Below are 22,296 nucleotides of genomic sequence, written 5' to 3'. Positions count from 1 at the left end.
CAAAACTATCACACTTCTACTGTCACACCCAACCATGTCCAAATTGTCACACCTAAACAGACACACCAACACACCCAGACAGACCCCCCAACACACACAGATGTACCCAGACACACCAACACACACAGATAGACACAGACAAACACACCAACATACACAGACGTACCCAGAAACAGACACGCCCGACAGACACGCCCACACACACCAACACACACAGACAGCCACACCCACACAGACAGACACATCCACACACAGACACACCCATACAGACAGACACACCCACACACACCAACACACACAGACAGACGCACCCACACAGACAGACACACCAACACAGACGCACCCGTACAGACAGACACACCAACAAACACAGACAGACGCACCCACACACAGACAGACAGATGCACCCACACACACACACAGACAGACGCACCCACACACACAGAGACAGACGCACCCACACACACACAGACAGACGCACCCACACACACACAGAGACAGACGCACCCACACACACACACAGACAGACGCACCCATACACACACAGACAGACGCACCCACACAGACAGACAGAGAGAGACAGACAGACAAACCCATCCACACTCCTGGCCCAATCCACCGCAGATTGTCGACCCATCTTCTCTTTCCTCCTCTCTCCTCCTCCCCATCACAAGCCAGGCCTGGAAGGTTCCAGAGCTGCGAGCGCTCGGAAGTTCTTCTTTCAAAACACGGTAATTAAATCACACGTCGATAGAGAGCAGAGGTGCAGCAGCGGAGTCGGTAAAAATGCTTCGAAGGAACAACGGATGTGTCAAAGTACACGACTTTAAAAAATAATTTATATATCTTTTGCTTTAAAAAAAAAACTATAAATTTATTTCGAATGGAAGGGAAGGACCACATAACACATCTGCTTTGAGGTGAAATAAACGGCGCCTCTGAGGCCCAGGAAAGAAATCAGTGCGCCCAGGGAGGAAGCATCCAGCCTAGCCCAGGGTGGGCTGAGAGACTGAGCGGAGACACCAGCCCATGGTGGGCTGAGCGCTGGGTAATGGGAGATGTTTTTGCCTTTGTTATCAACCCCGACAGCTCAATCCCAACGAGTCCTGAGTCCAAAAGAACGATTCCAACCACAGCGCTCTCTCTCTCTCTCTCTCTCTCCCTCTCTGCGTGCGAAAGTGAACAGAGGTCCAAACACTTGATAAATAAAAGCCACCATGGACACACGCACGCACACGCGCGCACGCACGCACACACACACACACACACACGCACACGTCAAGGTCAGGCGAGGCCAGGCTGGTCTTTTGTTACAGCGACTGGGGCCGGCTCCAGAGGATGGGGTCAGTACCAGGGATCCGCTCGGTGCTGACTGTTGTACTTTTGCAGTTCCACCTGGTCTTTGATCTGATTGATGAGGATCTGGGAGAGAAGGATCCCAACCAACTGCGTGTCGCCACAGAGAGAGAGAGAGAGAGAGAGAGAGAGAGAGAGAAAATGACAATGATGATTTTTGTATTTTGATTTCGTGCCAACAAAAATACACGGTCGCTCCACTTGACAGTACGTCCCGCGAAGCGCTTTGAGACGTCTCGACGACGCGATAAGGCGCTGTATCAAATGCAAGGATCATTATTATATTTTGGGTGAGGGGAGCTCCAACAGCTCCCGTGCAAAACACGCGGATATCGGAAAGCAGGAAAACAAGAAGGAAACTGGGCCGAACGTTTCTTCCGTCCTTGGCTCAGGACACTGACCGGCGCTGCGACACATTTTGTAGACGCTGATAACGATAACAGCAGCTTGTGGTTGGATCGCGTCCTTCACGTGGATGGGGCAGCATCTCAGGGCTCAAGTGGCCACTCTCCTTGTGGTGAGTGGAACGCTCTCCCTCAACCCCCCTCCGCCTTGCCCCCTTCTCTCCCCCCTTTCAAGCCCTGCCTGAAAAACCTTCCTTTTCGAACGTGTTTACGGGCCACCTCCCTCCCTCTCTCCCCCACCCCCCCCCCCCCGAGTCAGGCTCCACCATCATTAAGCACTCTGAGACGCCGCCCTGCATGGAGGGCGCTATATAAGTGCAAGTTGTTGTTTTGAACCACGGAGTTGGCTAATCAAGCCCAGGGGGAGGAGGAAGATGTCGCAGCCAAAACGACCTCCTCCAAACGCAGCACACGTCTGGTGTGGACGACGACAACAACAACAGCTTGGGTTTATATAGCGCCCTCCACGCGTCCCAGAGCGCTGCACAGTAACAGATCCCAGGGCTGAGCCAGTGGGAGGGCCAGGAAGGTGACCAAAGGCGCGGTCGAAAAGAAAGGTCTTCAGCAGAGACCTCAAAATAGGAAGAGAGGGGACGAGGCGAAGGGAGTGAGGAAGAGAGTTCCAGAGCCTCGGGGCATAGTGGCTGAAGGCACGGCCCCCGAGGGTGGAGCGGAGGACTCAGGGGACGAGGAGGAGGCCAGACCCGGTGGAACGAAGGCAACGGGTACTGTTTTGAGGAGAGAGGTCAGAGAGATCGGGGGGGGGGGGTGCAGAGGAGTGGAGGGATTTGAAGACAAGGGTAGACATTCGTTCAGGACAAGCATCGGGTTCCTCCTCGGTTTGATATCTTGCCGACACGCACTGTCCTGAGGGTAGGGTCACCCGCAGCTCATGGCGAGAGACTAGAGAGCAGCCAATGCGAAGGGGGAGAAGAGAGAGAGTGTCGGAGGGGATATGAAGTGAGAAGCACTGACCTGGGGAATTGCGAGCCCGAGGGCCACCCCTCCCAGCAGGAAGAGGTTACTGTGGATCCAGTTGACCAGCTTGTCGATGCAGCCGTTGGTGTAGATGAATTTCTCAGCTGACAGATAGTCCAGGCTCTGCATCCCCTGCCCACACATCGTGTTGATCACTTTCTGCACCAGAGCCACAAAGAGAATTAAGTCAGCGCGAGAGACAGTAGTCCACAGATTGGTGTTACGCACGCACGCACGCTCGTAAACACGCGCGCTCACGCACACACACGACACGGCCTGCGATTGAAGGGAAGATGACTTCGATACAATTTACGGGGAACCACTATTTCAGGGAGCGGAGCAAGTGGTAAACGTACGGAACAGGCTCCACACAGGGAGACGGTGGAAGCAGAAAGGGTCGATTCTTTCAAAAGCAAATCAAAGACAGATTTCTTTTACGACAACTTGCATTTGCATAGCGCCTTTCACGCGAGGTAGCCCCCGGGAGCGCTTGACGGTGATGGAGTCTGATCCCGAGCTGGGGGGGAGAGGGGTGGGGAGGGGGAATAATACCTTGGGATTACAGTGTATAGTTTGGGACACGACATGCACAAGCTGATGGAAGGCGAACTGGATGGACCTTTCTTGGTCTTGTTGCGTGTAGCAAACTCATACGACAATCTCCCTTCAGATACACACACACACACAGGACACACACACACACACACGACACACAGGACGCACACACACAGACACAGAGCCAACCCTCCTGTGGCAAGTCAAGGGGCGCTGCAGCACCCTCCACGTCAGAAACTTTCCTCACCTCCTCTTTGGAGTGGAGGCAGCAAGAGTAAGGGACTGAGCAGCGTTCCCGGCTGGGATTCTCCATGGTGCAGTTGAAGTACATGTTGCGGGTCCAATCCTGGTACGAGGTCCCACCACAGCAGCCGAACTGAGAGTACAGGAGCGTTACAAGTCAGGCGGGTGGGGGTGGGGGGTGAGGGGGTGGGGGGGGTGGGGGTGGTGGTAAAAGCCACGCTGTTTCAGATTTACTGATTATTGATTAGCGAACAGTATTATTGTATTGCATTGACGGTTCGATATTATTACGGTGATTATAAATGGGGACGTCTGTACCACGCAATGGCTGCCACTGGGGGGCAGCGGTACACCACCGGCGGCAAATGACGGGGCCAAGACCGGGGGGGGGGGGGGGGGGGGGGGGGACAAGTGCACAGACATCACTGGGAGCGAATTAAATCACCGTCGCCGGGAAGCGTTTATACCGTGTTATTCCCCAGTGGTGAAAGGCCAAGGCCCCACACTGAGGGGGTGACCGAATAATTCTGCGGCGAGTTACGGACAATAACGCCACGATACAAATAATAAAGCGCCCGGTGGAGCCGCTGCTTGGGGGCGTCAGTCAACGGCGGAGGTTAAAGATCGCGGCACCTGCTTCTGTCCGTAGTCGATCAGGTTCTGCAAATCCAGGTCGTCGCGGTAGTGGATTATCGCATTGTTGATGATCTCGCTGACTTTGGCTCGGGCCTGCGTTTAAAGACAAATCCCCCACACGCGCGCGCGCGCGAACGGGAGAGTTAGAGGCAACGTCAATCCCTGCATCTATTTCATCGCCTGAATGTCATCTGCTTTTCACAAGAATTATTTTCCTCCCGCGAGTCCTCTCCGCGCTCTCGCCCGAGGGCGGGCGTTCAGCGCCTCTTATTTTCCTCCCGCTGGGCTGCGTACGGTCAACCCGGGGGCTGACCTCGCCCCCGAGTCACCATTATTCGCCTGCGAGTCTCGGCAATGTATCTCAACGGCCCTTGCATTTGACACAGCGCCATTATCACTTCGAGGAGACGTCGCAAAGCCCTTCACAGGATTTTTCCAACATACACAGCAAAATACACAATACGCAGTCGCTCCACTTTGCAGTGTATCCCGTGAAGCGCTTTGAGACGTCTCGAAGACGGGATAAGGCGCTATGGCAAATGCAAGGATAATCATTATTATTATTATTATTATTACTACTACTGTGAAGTGTAGGTGAAACACGGCAACCGATTGATACACAAGAACTGTTGACCAGGAGAAACCCCTTTCTCTTTCCAATTAGTCACGAACAGGTAGAAGGAGCTGCGGTAGCCACCGCCCTCGCAGCGACGTCTCACAAACTGCCCTGATTTTATTGGTGTGGGGGGGGGTGGGGGGTTGGCCAGGACACCGGGTAAAACTCCCTTGTCTTTTTGAACAGGACTAACGGGATCTTTTAACGTCCGTTCTGCAAATACACAGTGGCCGCACCACACGGTACAATCCCGTTCGAGCGTTTTGTGAAGTCTGGTTTATGTGACGAGGCGCAATATCAAAAGGCGAGGATTATTATTGCGTTATTGTTATTGACCTTATCTGAGAAGACGAAGCCCAGGACCCCGGCCACCAGCTGTAGCAGGAAGATGAGGGTCAGGCAGACCGAGAACTGCAAACAGAGGGAAAAAACTGGCGTCAGGACCTCAGGGAAAAGTCAGTCGCTCTTCCAACAACAACAACAACAAGATTCCATTTATAAAGCGCCTTTCACGTCAGGAGGACGTCCCAAGGCGCTGCACAGTTGGGTCATGACCCGAGCAGGGGGGAAATGGTCAGGGTGAGGGGAGGGAAGGGAGGGAGCGAGGAGGGGGGAAATGGTCAGGGTGAGGGGAGGGAAGGGAGGGAGCGAGGAGGAGGAAGAGAGTCGAGAGGGGAGCTGAAGGCTCGGTCAAAGAGAAAGGTTTTGAGGCCGGCTTTGAAGCGGCGAAGGCACTGGGGGATAGAGTTCCAGAGCCTCGGGGCTGAGAGGCTGAAGGCCCGACCACCGATGGTAGGGCGGTTGGGGCGGGGGACATGGAGCAGAACGGAGGGTACGGGCAGGTAGGTAGGGGGATAGTAGGTTGGAGAGGTAGGAGGGAGCGAGGCCGTGAATGGCCTTGTAGCTGAGGATGAGGATCTTGAAATCAATCCTCTGGGGGATGGGGAGCCAGTGGAGGTGAGCGAGGGTGGGAGTGATGTGGTCCCGAAGCCTGGTGCGGGACAGTACACGCGCTGCAGAGTTCTGAATGACAAAACCACTCCCAACCATCTGCTCGGACCGCAGACCAAGCGCCCCCTCGCACGCGCGCACTCACTCTCGCGCGCGCACTCTCTCACGCAAGCACTCTCTCACTCACGCACACACGCTCACGCACGCTCATGCACGCACTCACACGCACTCACACTCACTCACACACTCGCTCACACTCACTCACGCACTCACACTCACTCACGCACTCACACTCACTCACGCACTCACACTCACGCACTCTCACTCACGCACTCACACTCACTCACGCACTCACACTCACGCACTCACACTCACACTCACTCACGCACTCACGGTTTGCAGGAGGCAGATGTTCTCTCGTAGGGAGCCAACACAGCCACAGAATGTGATAAGGAACATGAGGCTGCCCACAACGATCAGCAGGATAGCGGGGTCTACAGCGAGACAAGCCATCGCAGCCTCTGTAACACAGATACAGTCAGCAAACCAACCGCCCCTCACCCGACAAGGCTCAGGGCAGCGACTCTTCCCCTCAACGCCCCCCAACCCGCGCACAACACACATGCACAAACCGCCGCGTGCATTTATACTCACAACTCCAGAAAGTTAACAACAAAGCACCGATACAGCGCCCCTTCACACAGGGTAGCGTCGCAGAGCGCGTAACAGTGGCAAGAAGGAAGGGGACCAGGCGGAGGGATAGAGGGAGGGGGTTCCAGAGTTTCGGGGCGTAGTGGCCGAAGCGCAGCCACTGACGGAGGAACGGAGGCCACGAGGGACAAGCAGGAGGCCGGAGCTGGTTGAGCGAAGGCAGCGGGTAGTGGAGTGGGGAGTAAGGAGATCGGAGAGGTTTTTTTAAAAAAAAAACAGCCGTCGAGATCACTGACCTGCATGTTTCATGAGTCTGGCGTACACTCCAATAGCAATCATCACCATGGAAATGGTCTAGAAAAGGTCAGATTTAAGTTAAATTACAGCAGGTCTAGAAGCGTTACCATTTGTACAAACACTCAGCTCGGCTGTGAATCTTAATCGTCCGCGTTCTGACTCAGGAGCAATTTAATCTGTTTTCAGGAAAGAGTTTCGCTCACAAAATAGACAGTCACTGCACTTTACAGTAACATTTTGTCAAGCGCTTTGAGATGTCTCGAATACGTGATAAGGTGCCATATCAAAAGCAAGGATTGTTATTATCAATAATTAAGGATTATTATTACGATTATCAAAAATATCAAATGCAAATTTTATTCTTATCAATAATAATTATTGTTGGAGTGAGATTGACTCCAATTCTCTACCCAACTAACTCCAGGTAACATTGATGAGGTTCCCCACTGCCTGAAATTTAATCATTGTCCTGACTGTGACGTCCTCCCGACGTCTTAAAAAAAATGGAAGATGGTGCAGAGCTTTGGGGAAAAAATTCTGTCTCATTTTGAATGATGTTTTCGAAAAGAATGGCAGGAAACTGGCCTCCAAATTAAGATCAATTGTCAGAATTTTCCAAAATTCTGTACAGGTTTAAATTTCAAGTCAATGGCCTTAGGCCTAAGAACTGATAGAATTTCAGGTCTCCGATTACCATCGCCTCTCCCTTTCCCCCCCCCCCATCTCCCGCTCCCCCCACACTGAAAGCTGGTTGTTGGGCAAGAGAGGGCAAAAACTTGGCTTCACTTATTTGTCTAATTGCCATTGAGAAGCTGTTACGATTGAGCTTCAACCTCTGTGTTTGGTCAGGCGTTTCCATGTCCTAATGACCTTGTGTGTACAAGATTTTTATCCACGCCCTACGTGGTTTTTTTTTTACGAGACTGAACAGCATTATGAGAAAGACTGAGAGTCTTTTACTGTCCATGTGACTGAATAGTCATAACACCAATCCTTACATTTAGGTGTGGCACCTTTGACATCAGGAGGAAGTCCCAAAGCGCTTCACACGATACACTGAAGGGTGTTTATGGTGACTGTGTGCTTTGTGGGCGAACCCAGCAGCCAGTTTTGCACACAGCAACATCCCACAAACAGTCATGAAGTTAGTGAACAATTCTATCTCGGGACTGTTGACTGAGATACCAGGAAAAACTCAGCCATGACCCAATAGAATGGCGGGACAGGCTCGAGGGGCTGAATGGCCTGAACAGTTCTGTTCCTATGTTCCTTTCTGTGATATTAATATATATATATTTTATATCCTTGCATTTGATATAGCGCCTTATCACGTCTTTGAGACGGCTCAAAGCGCTTCACAGAATAGACCGTAAAGTGAATTGACTGTACATTTTTGGGGCAAATAATTAACAACAAATTACATTTGTATGGCGCCTTTAACGTCGGGAGGACGACTCAAGACACTGGACAGTCAAGGATTTGGACCCGAGCTGGGGGTTGGGATCAGGAGGGTTTGGGGCCAGGGAGGATAAGGGGGGGTGACCAAAGGAGCGGTCGAAGTGGAGGGTCTTGAGACGGGCCTTGAAGGAGACGAGGGAGGGAGCGAGGCGAACGAGAATTAAGCACGAGATCCTGTTACGGCAACCAATTGACTGAGACCTGCTGAGCATAAAGGAGAACAGGACGTCTTAACCCAGAGTTTGAGAGAGAAATGATTCCAGATTAACATCAGGAGTTAGCAGCAGGTGAGCAGGATGAAGGGTTGACGCTTGGCTGGAGGTGGGCTTTATTGGGGCAGGGCCTGCTGCTGGCGGGGAACACGTGCCAGGCATCCAGATGTGCAGCTCACTCTTCAACACACCTCATTGTTGACTTCAACAGCCTCGCCACATCTGGACCACAGCTGCACATCACAACACATGTGCCTACACAACCTACCTCTCGCTCTTCATATTTTTAGAATCCTTCTTTAATTGCCTTGTAAAAGCCATTAGAATTCTGCGACAACCTCTCTGTTTTTTCATGAGGTTGTGCACCAACAACATTCTAGATTAATAATAATAATAATAATCCTTGCATTTGATGTAGCGCCTCAGCAAATCGGAGACGTCTAAAAGCGCTACACAGCGCTACTGTAAAGTGAATTGACTGTATAGTTTGTCGGCAAAACGCGGCAGCCAATTGCGCACAACAGCGTCCCACAAACAGTCGTGGATTGAGTGTTTTATTTTGATTGAATTATTTATTTTGATTATTATTTTCTTTTTGGAGGGATTATTAACCCTGGAAAGCGATCCGGCAATCAACTGACAACCGGATTACTGCTGGGTGACCAGAGGAATGTGGAGTAAGGAAACTTGCCTAAGGTTTCGTCCTGCCTGAGAATCGAACCCGGGTCAGCTCCAAGAAACCTTGGTCGCCTCCCCCCGCACCCCTCCCCACCCTCCGCCATTCATAGCAGAAACGTTTCCCCCACTTCCTTCCCCCCATTCTCTACACAACACCTCATTAAGACCGCAATAGTTCGTCTGGGCAGGGGTTGTGAGGCTTTGATGCTGGTTTGCTGTGGATCACTGCGAGTTATCAGGCATAACCTGCTGGAAACTCAGGCCGGAACAATTTATTTTATTTTAAATTTTAATTAAATTTTATATAAAAGTTGCTTTGTTTGAAACCTTTCATGTCTTGTAAGTTGCTTAAACTTTCTAACAGCTGAGTGCAGTTTCCAGACTTCCAGTCGTATAACTCCTGTTGGATCCTTGCAAGGATTATTATTATTATTATTATTATTTGACATTGCACCTTATCACGTCGTCGAGACGTCTCAAATTATAATTCAAAGCATCACAGAATATATTGTAAAGTGATTGGATAGTTTGCTGGCGGCAGCCAATTGCACACATCAGGGTCCCGCAAACAGTCGTGGATTGAATGACCAAATTATTATCATTTCTTTTATTTTTTTGGAGGGATTATTATCCCCTGGAAAGCAATCTGCCAATGGGCTAACAACCAGGTTCCTACTTACTGCTGGGGAAACAGAGGCGTATGCAGTATGGAAACTTGCCGAGGGTTTCACCCTGCCCGGGGATCGGACCCAGGACCTCTCGCTTGCGAGGCGAGTGCTCTCACCAATATGCTACAGGACTCCACAGTAATCTGTGCACTGGCGTCCAGCTGTACCAATATTCATCTTCAGGTTTCCTCCCCCTCCCTCCACCCCCGAAATGAACATCTCGCTTTGCATTTCACTGCACCACAGTTCTACTGAGCTTCAACACTTTGCCCCAAGTGGTCATTAAATCAGTGGCTCAAGGCCAAGCACAATCCTTCCCTTACCCACATCTCAGGAAGAATCGCTGGAAAGGAACTAACCCTAACCGAACCATCCCCCCTCTCCCTCCCTCCCTCCCTCCCTAACAAATCCCCGGTGAGAAACACCAGTACCATCTGTGCATTTTGTTTTGCCCGCAAAAGCACCTTGAGACATCTCAAGGACGTGATAAGGTGCCGTATCAAATGCAAGGATTATTATTATTATCTCCTGTTAATTCATTGATTTGGAAAAGTAGATGGCAACGGCTCAAACAGGACGGGTCATAAGAGCCCCCTCGTGTGTAGAAAATGTCTATATTCCTGTATTTGATCTCGTCATCTCCACACTCACTTATTTGTTCCCCAGAACACTGCTATGATGTGCACATTTTTTTTAATGGGGGAGGAGTGGGTGGGAGGGGGGGGGGTGCAGAAAAAAAGAGAAACGGAGAGAAAACAAAACAGGGTCTCTCCCCCACTCCGTGCTTTGAATCTGGTTAAATGCGGTGCCCGTAATGCGCTGAACAAAATGCTGTTTGCTATTCGTTGCACATCTCTGGACTCTGCCCAATCCTAGTCTCCAATTAATTAACTCAATAGGGCTTCCTGTAATCTCCTAATGGGGCAGATTCCCAAATCAAATTACACATCCTCGGACAATGAGCGCCGTTCATTTCACTTGCAGCTTGATGAACATCCGTGAGAGTGCCTGAAAGGATGGGGGGGGATGGGAGAGAAAGAGTAGTTGTTAAGCAACTCTGCAGCCCAACCCCCCCAAAAAAAAATTACTCGCTCTCTCTCTCACCGCTCTCCTTCTCGGTGCCACTTTTCCAACCTCACGTTGTCTCCAATAATCTATTATTGTCTGCACTAAGGCGGTTTTCGCCCACAAAATACAGCCACTACACTTTACAGTGTATTCCGTGAGGCGCTTCGAGGTGTCTCGAAGACGTGACAAGGCGTTATATCAAATGCAAGGATTATTATTTATTATTCCGTGGTTCGTTGCGAGACAAGTGCATGACTACGGCAAATACTATTTCAGTGAGCGACGAGTGAACCTGCGGAACAGGCTCCCCGGGGAGACGGTTGAAGCAGGAAGGGTTGATCCTTTCAAACACAGATTAGATAGTTTTCTTTTAGGAAATAATATTATGGGTTATATGTGCAAGCGACCGCCCGGAAGGTGGAAGGCGAACTAGATGGACCTTGTCCTTTTCCATCTAGCGTTTCTTATGACCTTACGTTCTTTAAATTCGTTTCATGCGCTGTCTGTGGGACACTGCTGTGCGCAAATTGGCAGCCGTGTTGCTTGCGTGTTCGTTCTACTTTAACGAGAGGGACATTAAACCTGACGTCCCAAAGCACGATCGGAAAAGAGAGAAGCAAGTTTCTGCCCTGCTTCGTGGCCAGGACGCCCGCACTTGAAATTAGTCGGTTGTGGGACATTATCGGGTGCAAAAGTTGGCCTACAAAATACGCAATCACTGCACTTTACGGTAAATCCTGTCAAGATCTGCGAGACGTCCTCCCAACCTGAAAGGCGCTGCATCAAATGCAAGGACTATTACATTATTATTATTATTACCACTGACCTAGACACTCAGAGGGCAGAGTTTGAGTGTTATTTCTCCGCATTGAATGAGCTAGGACAGTGTCCCATACCATTCCGAGACCAACAAATAATTTCCTTGAAACACACAGGGTGGCTTCTCTGTCCATCATGCCGACAAATTTAATTTACTGCCTTCGCACATGCCTCAGCAGCACACGCTACATAGGAGGCGAATATTATCCTTCAGATGAGACGTTCAACCCAGGTCCACCTGCCTGTTCAGATGGACGTTAGTTAAACATCCCATGACACTATTCGGTGTCTGGGCCAACACTCCCCCAAAATAAAATGGGTCACCCACTTCTTGGCTGTTTGCGAGACATTGCTGTGCACAAATTGGCCAGTTGCGCACAGCAACGTCCCACAAACAGTCAGTGACCAATTTTATTTGGGGGGATTGTTGGCCAGGACACCGGGAGAGAGAAACTCGCTTCTCTTTTCGAACAGTGCGACGGAACACAACACAGTCCCAGCGCAGCATTGGGAGTGTGAGCTCCAGGTAGCCCAACTCCCTCTATGTCCTTCATCCCTCCGCTGCCTGCTGTGTCCATGGCAGGAGAAGTGACTGACTGAGATATGGACAGGCTGAGGCCCGGATGGATTAGTCACAAGGCAGAGAGTCAGCCACTAATGGATGTTAGCGTACGATGACGAGGCCAAATGATGAGAGAATCCAGGGCCAGGAAGCTCATAACTGATCTGGAAAATGCCTTTGACCCCAGCCAGGTGCAGTTGGCAGTGTCTGCTCATGTCTCCCAATTTACTGGCCATACACGAAACCCAGGCATCCTGCGAATGGTTAGTGGGTCAATTAGTGCCGAGGCATTTGGCTGTGTTGCACCCACAAAATATACAGTCACTACACTGTATACAGTATATTTTGTGAAGCGCTTTGAGACGTCTCAAAGAATTGATCAGGCACTAAATCAAATGCAAGGCTTATTATTATCGTTGCAATTGCAGGTAAAATGGAAGGTGAGAGACAGACCAAGACAGAAAGAGGGGGTCGGGTCATTAGCAAGGAGGCACCTCAAAGCGTTTTCAGTAAAATGTTGGGAATGGGTGTTTCACTCACTTTGTGCTCATTTGTAAGATACTGCTGCGTGCCCGCAAACAGGCAGCTCCATTGCACTACAAATACAGTCACTACACTTCACAGTATATCGTGTTAATCACTTTGAGATGTCCTCGTGACAGGATGGGCCCTATACCAAATGCCAGGATTACTATTGGAATAATAGTGCCGCATTAGAGTATCAGCTTAAACTATGTGAGTTCAAGTCCAGACGTGGGATTTGAACCCACAAACTTTTGACTCAGAGGCACAGCTCCAAGATGACACTCCTATTGTGTGGAGCATTCGTTCACCTATATTCCCTACATCACCAATACTCTTATGTACGATTCTGTACAGCCCACCTGGACCGCTCTCAAATAGAGAGTTATCCAGATCCGTTCCAGGTATTAATTTGAGGCAGAATTGCCTGTTTTTACTGGGAGTCAGTTCCACTCTTTTTTAATATAAAAACCTTGTTCCTGCTCAACTTTCTCCTTCGTCCAATTTCAAATTGTTGCCCTCCAGATGCTGAAATAATAATCCCTTTTTAAAAAAAACACACATAATTTGGTCAGTCAGTCCATGACTGTTTGTAAGACACTGCTGTGCGCAATTGACTGCTGCGCTTTGCCCACAAAATATATAGTCAATTCACCTTACAGTACATTCTATGAAGTTCTTTGAGACGTCTCTGATAAGGCGCTATATCAAATGCAACGGTCATTATAATTATTAATAATAGCAGTTCAGCACAAAATAAGAAAGTGGCTCCTGTGTTTTACGACATCTTTAGTGCCTGAAACAGGCGGTGCTGAGTGGTTGGCCCACAAAATGAATGTTTCTTGATTGAATCTTTCTCGATTTATGGCATAAATCTACGCTGCTTTGTGATCTCCGAGATTATTTTGTTGCCCAACCTTTTTACTCTAAAACAACACGGAGCTTGTTCATTGATGCCTGGCAACAAAAGGCAGCTGAATCCAACCCAGGCCTTGGAAAGGGGCCACAATGAGGCCTTGGAAATACAGCACAGTCCTGCGGAACCGCCTTCAAACAGGTTTCGGATTACTATACAGGAGTATGTCCCTTTAACCAACAACAGATCCACCTGTTCAGTCAGTCAGTCAGTCAGTCAGTCAATCACCTGTTGGCTAAAGCGAGATCCCACTTTATGTTTGCTCACTCTCACCCCTTCCTCCACTTTTGTTCCCAAAAATTCATCCATGTTTTTTTCCACCTGACGAGAGATGATTTTCACCCACAAAATATACAGTCAATTCACTTAACAGTATATTCTGTGAAGCGCTTTGAGACGTCTCGAAGACCTGATAAGGCGCTACGTCAAATGCAAGGATTATTATTATTATGTTTTTTCCGATTCAAATCAGGCCGAACGCAAATATCTGTCAGAATTCTCTTTTCCCATTCCTGATTTTTATTCACCGACTCCTGCTGGAACCGTGACAAGACACTGTCTTTTTAAGGAGGCTTTGAGAATCCATCCGTGTGAAAATACAAAGCTCATGGAAGTCAACAAAAACAATCAAAGGCGCTTCACAACAACAAAACCGCACTGGACTGCTGCGTTACTGAGCTTTTCCGAAGGTTACCTTCCCATTCTGCGCGGAATCAGCTCTCTCAACCAGGATATAAACTGACAAAATTCCTGGTTCTGATTCCTTTCTATTAGCTTTGAATGCAGGCTTCACCTTGTTCCATGTCCATCCCTAACTGTCCAGCACCTTGAGATGTCCTCCCGATGTGAAAGGGGCTAAACAAATATAATTTGTAGTTGTTATTGATTGAGGTGTCTTAACGGCACGATGCGGTGCTTATATCAAATGCAAGGATTATTATTATTGTTATTATTAATATTATTATTGGACGTCCTGTTGGGAGAATGCGGGCCGATCGCTTTCACAGTTAAGTGGTTTGCTGTTATTTATGCGTAAGTCTGTGCCGTGAACAAGTACTGGGCAAAGTTCCACTCTCTGCCGCAGTCACAGCGGCTATCAGAGTTTGTATGTAAAGTCACGTAGTGGTGGTGTGAAGCGGAGGGGGGCGAGAGGCGGAAGATAAATATGAAGGGAAAGTTGTGTAAATAATTCCCCTGGTGTAATGCACTCTGGCTTCTGAAAGTCGGGTAATCCGGGGGAGTTCTCTTTCATTGAATGAGTTTCACTCACATTCACTCTGAAAATAACACCAAGGGTGATAGTTCATAGGTTACGTTGGGGGGGGGGGGGGGGGGGGTGGGGGAGGTGAAGGGATGTTACCCCGTGGCTTGAGGCAATCATTTACAGAGGGAGAAAGGGCAGCGAGGAGCTCAGACCAACAGAACCTGATATTCTTCACATCTCGATCGACAGGCTGTGGCACCCGGCTCTCGTTTCCCAATCCCCTCATGCCCCCGCACCTCCCTACCTCTCCAATCTGCTTACTCCCCACTCCACCACCCGCTGTCTCCGCCGTCTTGTTCGTCCCCTTCACTCCACCATCACTGGCCGTGCCTTCAGCCACTACACCCCGAAACTCTGGAGCTCTCTTTCTGGATCCCTCCGCCTTGCCCCTTCCCTCCCCATCTTCAAATCCCACCTAAAGACCTTCTTTTTTGATCGTGCTTACGGTGACCCTCTCCCCTTGGTTTGGGATCAGACTCCGCCACTGTCAGGCGCTCCGGGACACTAGCCCACGGGAAGGGCGCTATATAAATGCAAGTTGTTGTTGTTGGAATGAGGTTCCCAGAGAAAGGCAAAACAATCCTGTGAGCTCCTGGCATTTCTGAACCACAGTTACACAATAATAGTATTAATCCTTGGATTTGATATTGGGCCCTAACATGTCTTCTAGACGTCTCAAAGCGCTTCACAGAATACACTGTAAAGTGGATTGACTATATATTTTGTGGGCAAAAAGTGGCAATCAATTGGAGCCAAAGTGGAAGCTAAAGTGGCAGCGGTGTCCCACAAACAGTTGTGGATTGAAGTGACCAATTTTTTTTATTATTCTCTTCTTTCTTGAGGGATTATTATTAGCCGTGGCTGATCTGTACTAATCCGAGAATCTACATACCTCTCCGATCTGTTCACATCCCCCAGTTCTGAGAAGGAGCCTCTTTGTCCCATGGCTGACATAAAATGCAAATCAACAGCAAATCATTTGAATTCCTCCCTCTTGATTGAAGCATCCAATACCTCCTTTCAAACGTCATGTGTAAAACAGGGTGTAAAGAGCAGTGAGGGTTTAATTACAGGCCGCTTCCTGGCATTCGTGACTTTTATCACAGGTCATATTTCTGGAGGTAGAGTGTTTCCCCAAGGAGACCGACTGCTTTTTTGTCTGACCTGGGTCCAGTTCCCCAGGACACTTCTGCTACCTCGCTCCAGCGACCATTATTTGTGCTTCATTTGAGCACAAAACAATAATAATTTGGTCACTCAATCCACGACTGCTTGTGGGACGCTGCTGTGCGCAATTGGCTGCTGCATTTTGCCCACAAAATACAGTCAATCCGCTTGATAGTAATAATAATATTTACATTTGATACAGCTCCTTATATCTTCGAGACGTCTTAAAGCGCTTCACAGAATACACAGAGTCAGCAAACCCGCCTGGCTCTCCCTCCCTAAAATTTGTGGATTTGGCTAGTTATGATACCCAGGATTCTGAAAGTCAGGTAACCCAGGTGAGCAACTAGTTCAGCAGAGGCTTGGGATCAAATTTTTGGATCAATTGGCTGTCGCATTTCGCCCACAAAATATGCAGCCAATTTATCTTACAGTATATTCTGTGAAGCGCTTTGAGACGTCTCAACGACGTGATCAAGTGCTATGTAAAATACAAGGATTATTATTTATTATTATTCATCTTTATCCTTCTTGGGGTTTTTAATGTCCAGCTGAAAAAACAGGCGAATGTCACAAGTTCATACAAACTGATATTCAGTGACTATTTAATGCAGTAAATAACATTGGCTTAACATCTCGTTCCAAAGGATGTCACCTCCAACAGTGCCCTGAAGTGCATGCTTGACTATGAGCTTATAATTGAATCCACTATGATTCAGTAGCATGACAAGGCTTTGAATCTACATGCTCTAAGATGCTATCCTGTGTGAAGGGCGCAATATAAATCTAAATCCACATTTCTGTTTGTAGGCAAGAGCCCTACCAACTGAGCCAGGCAAAACCACAGGGAGAGGGGGGAGGGAAAATGGACGGGGAAATCTGCGACAAAAAAACAGATTTAATTATCACATTGCATCTCTTACGAAAGGTGGCAAATTTCATCCCAATGTTGTAGCCACCTATCCTTAGAAAATAACTTGTCGTTTAATTCCTTTTTACTTGAATAAACAGAAACCAAATATGTTTGTATGAACCTACGACATTCTTCTTAATCCGTGCTTACTCCCCCTTGTACTATCCCAGTTACTGCTGAAAGATACCGTATCCTGTAATTAAACCTCAGAGACAAGGTCTGAGCATTCAAGCTCTCGAATGGTCTCGGGGCCTGTGATTTTCCACATCACTTGCTTCCTGAAGCAGAACTGCTCCTGAGTATACATCTGTTGTACACTGACTCCCCAAGACTGAACACAAAGGCTGCAGCCAGAATCCTACTGAAGCATTTGCCCGTTGCTATAATAATCCTTGAGTTTGATTTAACGCCTTTCACGTCCTCCAGACGTCTCAAAGCGCGTCAGAGAACGTACCGTAAAGTGAATTGACTGTATATTTGTGGACAAAACACGGCAGCCAATTGCGCACAGCAGTGTCCCACGAACAGTGTTGGATTTATCAACTTCACTATTGTTTTTTTTCTTGAGGGATTATTATCAGGTCGTGTGGAATAAGGAAACTTGCCCAAGGTTCCGCCTGGCCGGGAATCAAACCCAGGTCTCTCGCTTGCGAGGCGAGTGCTCTAACCACTGAGCTACAGTACTCCTCAATTCTATAGGCTGTACGTAGGAGGGCAGAGGGCGAGGGTAGGGAAGAGAACCAGGTCTGCTGTTCCTTAGGTAGGGGAGCATGGGTGGGGGAGAGGGAGTCTAGTTATAATATAATAATTCTTGCATTTGATATAGCGCCTTATTCTTCAGACATCTCAAAGCGCTTCATAGAATATAACGTAAAGTGAAATGACTGTTTATTTTGTGGGTGAAACGCGGCAGCCAATTGCACACAGCAATGTCCTACAAACAGTCATGGGTGGAGTGTAATTAATAATTAATTGTATTTTTTGATTGCATTATTATCCCCAGAGAGCGATCCACCAAAAGACTAACAACCGGGTTCCTACCAACTACCAGGTAAACAGAGGCGGGTGGAGTAAGGAAACTTGCCTAAGGGTTCGCCCTGTCAGGGAAACAAAACTCGCTTGCGAGGCGAGTGCTCCAACCACTACACCACAAGACTCCTGGTCTTCTGTAGGTAGGAGAGTGGGGTCATGCAATAGGTATATAGTGTTTCGCCAAAAAGCAAAGATGCAGTCAAGTCACTTTACAGTATACTCTGTGAAGCGCTTTGTGACGTCTCGGAGACGTGATAAGGGGCTACGTCAAATGCAAGGACTATTTCTTATTATTTACCAATTTTATTTGCATTTGGTTTGCAGGAATCAATGACCCTGACACACGAACAGCTTTGCCGCACTACGCACTGGAAATCCCTTGCCCTCCCTCCCCCAAACTGAAATCAAAAGTCCCTGAAAGTTAATGGAGTGGAGCTGCAGGAAACAACAGCTGAGATCACCTCTCAAGGCACAAACGTTGCATGTTTCACTTCCTATCTAAAGAGGAATCCACAGAAATTTCCCATGTGAAGTTCCCAGCCCGCTATTAAATGTAAGTATTCACATGGGGTGGCGATGGGGGCAACAGTTCGTCTTTGCTGAGATCATCGGTGAATTCCTGAGAAATGATCAAACAGCTACCAGTATGCTTATGTGTACTTCCCCCCCCACCCCACCCCCAAGTAAAATTAATTGCTCACTCCACGGCTGTTTGGGGGACTTTGCTGGGCGCAAACTGTACTGCTGCACTTCACCCACAGAATAACAAGCACGCAAATCTTTTTTAATGGAGCCTTTCACGTCAGGAGGACGTTCCCAAAATACAGTCGATCTATTTTATGCTATAATAATAATAATAATCCTTGCATTTGACATAGCGCCTTATCACGTCTTCGATACGTCTCAAAACGCTTCACAGAATCTACTGTAAAGTGAATTAACTACGAAACGCAGCAGGCAACTCCACACAGCAGTTGTATCCTGTGAAGCGCTTTGAGACGTCTCAATGACGTGATAAGGTGCTATATCAAATGCGAGGATTATTATTACTTTTCTGACTCATTAAATTCCTGCTCTCCTGATGCAACTGGCTGGTGATACAATAGCTATCCTTCAAGCACAAGTCCACACAGTGAGCGTTGCCTGAGGAACATTTGTAGACTAGCCCTATCCTGCCCTTGCCCACACACACATTCTTTCCAAAGGGCCTTAACTGGATAACAATGTGAGGCCCGAAATCTCTCATGGGTTTAACCTTAAGGCTGTCGTCTTAAAATGTAAGATGTGCAATTGTGCAACTCTCTAACCCAAGGTTGAACTTAAGCATTTTTCCAAATTCCACAATCTTCCAATTTTGAGATAATGATCATAAGGCCAGAATCATTAGGAATTTCAGGCCAAAAGAGAGAGATGAAATCATAGATAGTGGGTGGGTACTTGCATGCATGTATTTTAGTAGCCTGAGGGTAAGATTAAGGGAGAGAATGAGTGCGGTCTTTCAAGGAAAGCAAGGTGATGAGTTTTACTTGGAAGAACATGTAGGGCATCATATTTCGAGCTTGAGAGGAACAGGAGGAGAGTTCAGATCAGGAATGTTGACAGCAGCATTGCTGATACAGAGACAGATAACTGTGGCATTTGACTAGCAATATATTGACTTATCACAGCCAAGTTGAAGAAGAAATGTTCTTTTTTGGGGCGAAATAATGAACATAGTATCAACTGCATTTTTCCCCACTGATAATCATAACAATCCTTGCTTTTAGTACAGTGCCTTTCAGATCAAAAGGACATCTCAAAACGCTTCACACGAAATACTGTGAAGTGCGGTGACTATACTTATAGGTGAACACAGCAATATCCCACAAACAGCCTCGAAGTGAATGAAGAATTTTTATTGAGGGGGAGGGAATTGTTGGTCTGGATCCTGACACCTGTGGAAACCCCAACCCCCATATTGTGCTTTAAGGGTTTCCAATTTCCAATTCCAGCCACTCACAATTCTGACATGTGCAACACCTCCAGGAAGGTGTGTGTGCGTGGGGGAGGAATGAGGAAGAAAAAGAGAGCAATAATTTCTCTTGCATAGGTGAAGAAAACGTGACACGATTTGACTAAAGCATTAGGTTGTCCCTGAAGTCTAGGACCAGATAAAACCACACAAATTTATACACTGACCAATCATATTGCGGGAGAACCATTCAAATCAACAACAACGACTTGCAAAATAGATAGTTCGCTTTACGGTATGTTATGTGAAGCGCTTTGAGGTGTCTCACCGACGTTTAAGGTGCTCTATCAAATGCGAGGATTATTATTATTACTATTATTATCATGTTTTTCATGTCGGGAGGACATCCCAAGGTGTTGAAATCAAGCAACCAAAGATGGAACGGTTCACTGGAAGGGCATTGCCCCTTTAAAGCGTTTACAGAAGCAATTCTGCTCCACAAGAAGGTAGGACAGAGTGCCTGACACCAGCAGTGAAGTGGGATTTTTCACTGAGGATTAAACTGGGAGGGGGAAAAAAAGTTAGTGTCTAACTGTTTGCTGCGCAAAAATATGAATAAAAAAATTAAGCCGGGGTCAGTATGTTCTGCGAGCGAGAGAGAGAGAGAGAGAGAGAGCTCTAGGGGATTTACACGGGATGTTTTGTTGTTTAAAAATAGGAATGAAACCCTTGTTGCTTTAAGGATTCTGTTCATGGTTTGAGGGATATTGTTTGGAAGAATCGGGCTGAATTTTAATTGAAGTGGTCCTTTTCTTTGAACGGCTCAGAGGCTCTGAATGGCTGGGATTGTCCGTGTCTGCCCGCTTTGCTTCGCGCCCACGAAACACACAGTCCAGCAATCCGCTTTACAATCAACGTATTCTGGGAAGCGCTTGGAGACGTCTCAACGACGTGACTGGGCGCTATGTCGAAAGCAAGTATCATTATTATTATTCACTTGTCCATAAAGCATGCTCGGACTGAGAAAAATAAAGGGACAGGTTGCTATGCAGCTATTTTTAAAAAAATCTAACAACCCTCGCATTCGATATCGCGCCTTATCACATCTCCCAGACGTCTCGAAGGCGCTTTCACGTAACGTCCTGCAAATCGGATGGACTTGTGTGTTTTTGAGGGCGAAACTCTGGATGAAAACACAAACACGCGCGCGCGCGCCCACATAACACAGCGCAAGAACAAGGTCGAGGCCAACCCATCTAATGGACCAGTAGGGACACTCCGCCAATATCCGACGCGGCTGATAAATAACTAATAACAATAATTAATAATAATAATAACAATATTTAATTCACAACGCGCAGAAGAGAAGGAGAAATCGCTTACCCAGAAGAGCATGTTGAAGAAAAACAATAAATATTTCACCAAGGGGTTGACGAAGGTAAAATCATCGCCTTGAGAGCGAACCCGAGCCATGGTTATGGTTTGGTGGGGTGGGTGGGTGGGTGGGGGGTGAATCACCTGCAGAGATTTGCCCTTTTCCTCTCTTGCTGCCCCACCAATATATATATATTATATATTATATATATATAAAAGTGCAATGCAACAGAACAAAAGGGCTATGAAATGGCCAGAAACACACACACACACAATGCAATGCACACAAATTGCTGGGGTTTGTCACAGCAACATCTTTCGTCTTTGTTTTCAATGCAATTCAATGCAGAAGCAAAAAAAAAAAAATACGACCCCCCCCACACACACACACTCACACACACCCACACACACACCCACACACAGGGGCTGTGACTGTCAGCACCTGGTGAGCCTCAGCCGCGTCTGTATCTGCCACCAGACAACCTGGTGCACTGCCGAGCAACCCAGACTGCTGGCCTCGGCCCCGCCCCCCCACCCGCTCCCCCACTCTGATTGGATCGGCCTCGGCCATCCGCGCTCCTCATTCGCTGACGCCTCAGTCGCGTCAACAATGGGCGGCGGGGCTTCGAGGTTAGGTTGCGCTCGGCTCTTACCTGTCCAGGAGAGGCGATTGGGCAATGGACCCGGACCGGGACTGGGACTGGGACCCGGACTGGGACTGGGACTGGGACCCGGACTGGGACTGGGACCCGGGCTGGGACTGGGACCCGGGCTGGGACCCGGACTGGGACTGGGACCCGGACTGGGACCCGGACTGGGACTGGGACCCGGACTGGGACTGGGACTGGGACCCGGACTGGGACTGGGACCCGGGCTGGGACTGGGACCCGGGCTGGGACCCGGACTGGGACTGGGACCGGGACTGGGACTGGGACCCGGACTGGGACCCGGACTGGGACCGGGACTGGGACTGGGACCCGGGCTGGGACCCGGACTGGGACTGGG

At 48.4% G+C, this 22,296-nt stretch overlaps 1 protein-coding gene across 1 annotated transcript; it reads right to left on the bottom strand.

Moving 5' to 3' along the window:
- Positions 1 to 542: 542 nt before the first annotated feature.
- On the bottom strand, positions 543 to 21,390 carry tspan33a (tetraspanin 33a). Its single transcript, XM_007890864.2, has 8 exons — positions 21,301 to 21,390; positions 6,687 to 6,744; positions 6,133 to 6,260; positions 5,125 to 5,199; positions 4,170 to 4,265; positions 3,541 to 3,669; positions 2,736 to 2,897; positions 543 to 1,446 (listed from the first exon to the last, which is right to left on the bottom strand). The coding sequence occupies exons 1-8, from the start codon at positions 21,388 to 21,390 to the stop codon at positions 1,345 to 1,347; spliced, it is 840 nt and encodes a 279-aa protein (XP_007889055.1). The 3' UTR covers positions 543 to 1,344.
- Between the last annotated feature and the right edge of the window lie 906 nt (positions 21,391 to 22,296).

This window comes from Callorhinchus milii, unplaced genomic scaffold (assembly GCF_018977255.1).
Source record: "Callorhinchus milii isolate IMCB2004 unplaced genomic scaffold, IMCB_Cmil_1.0 Scaffold5, whole genome shotgun sequence".
Lineage (NCBI taxonomy): Eukaryota > Metazoa > Chordata > Chondrichthyes > Chimaeriformes > Callorhinchidae > Callorhinchus > Callorhinchus milii.
This window is presented reverse-complemented; position numbering and strand designations above follow the sequence as displayed.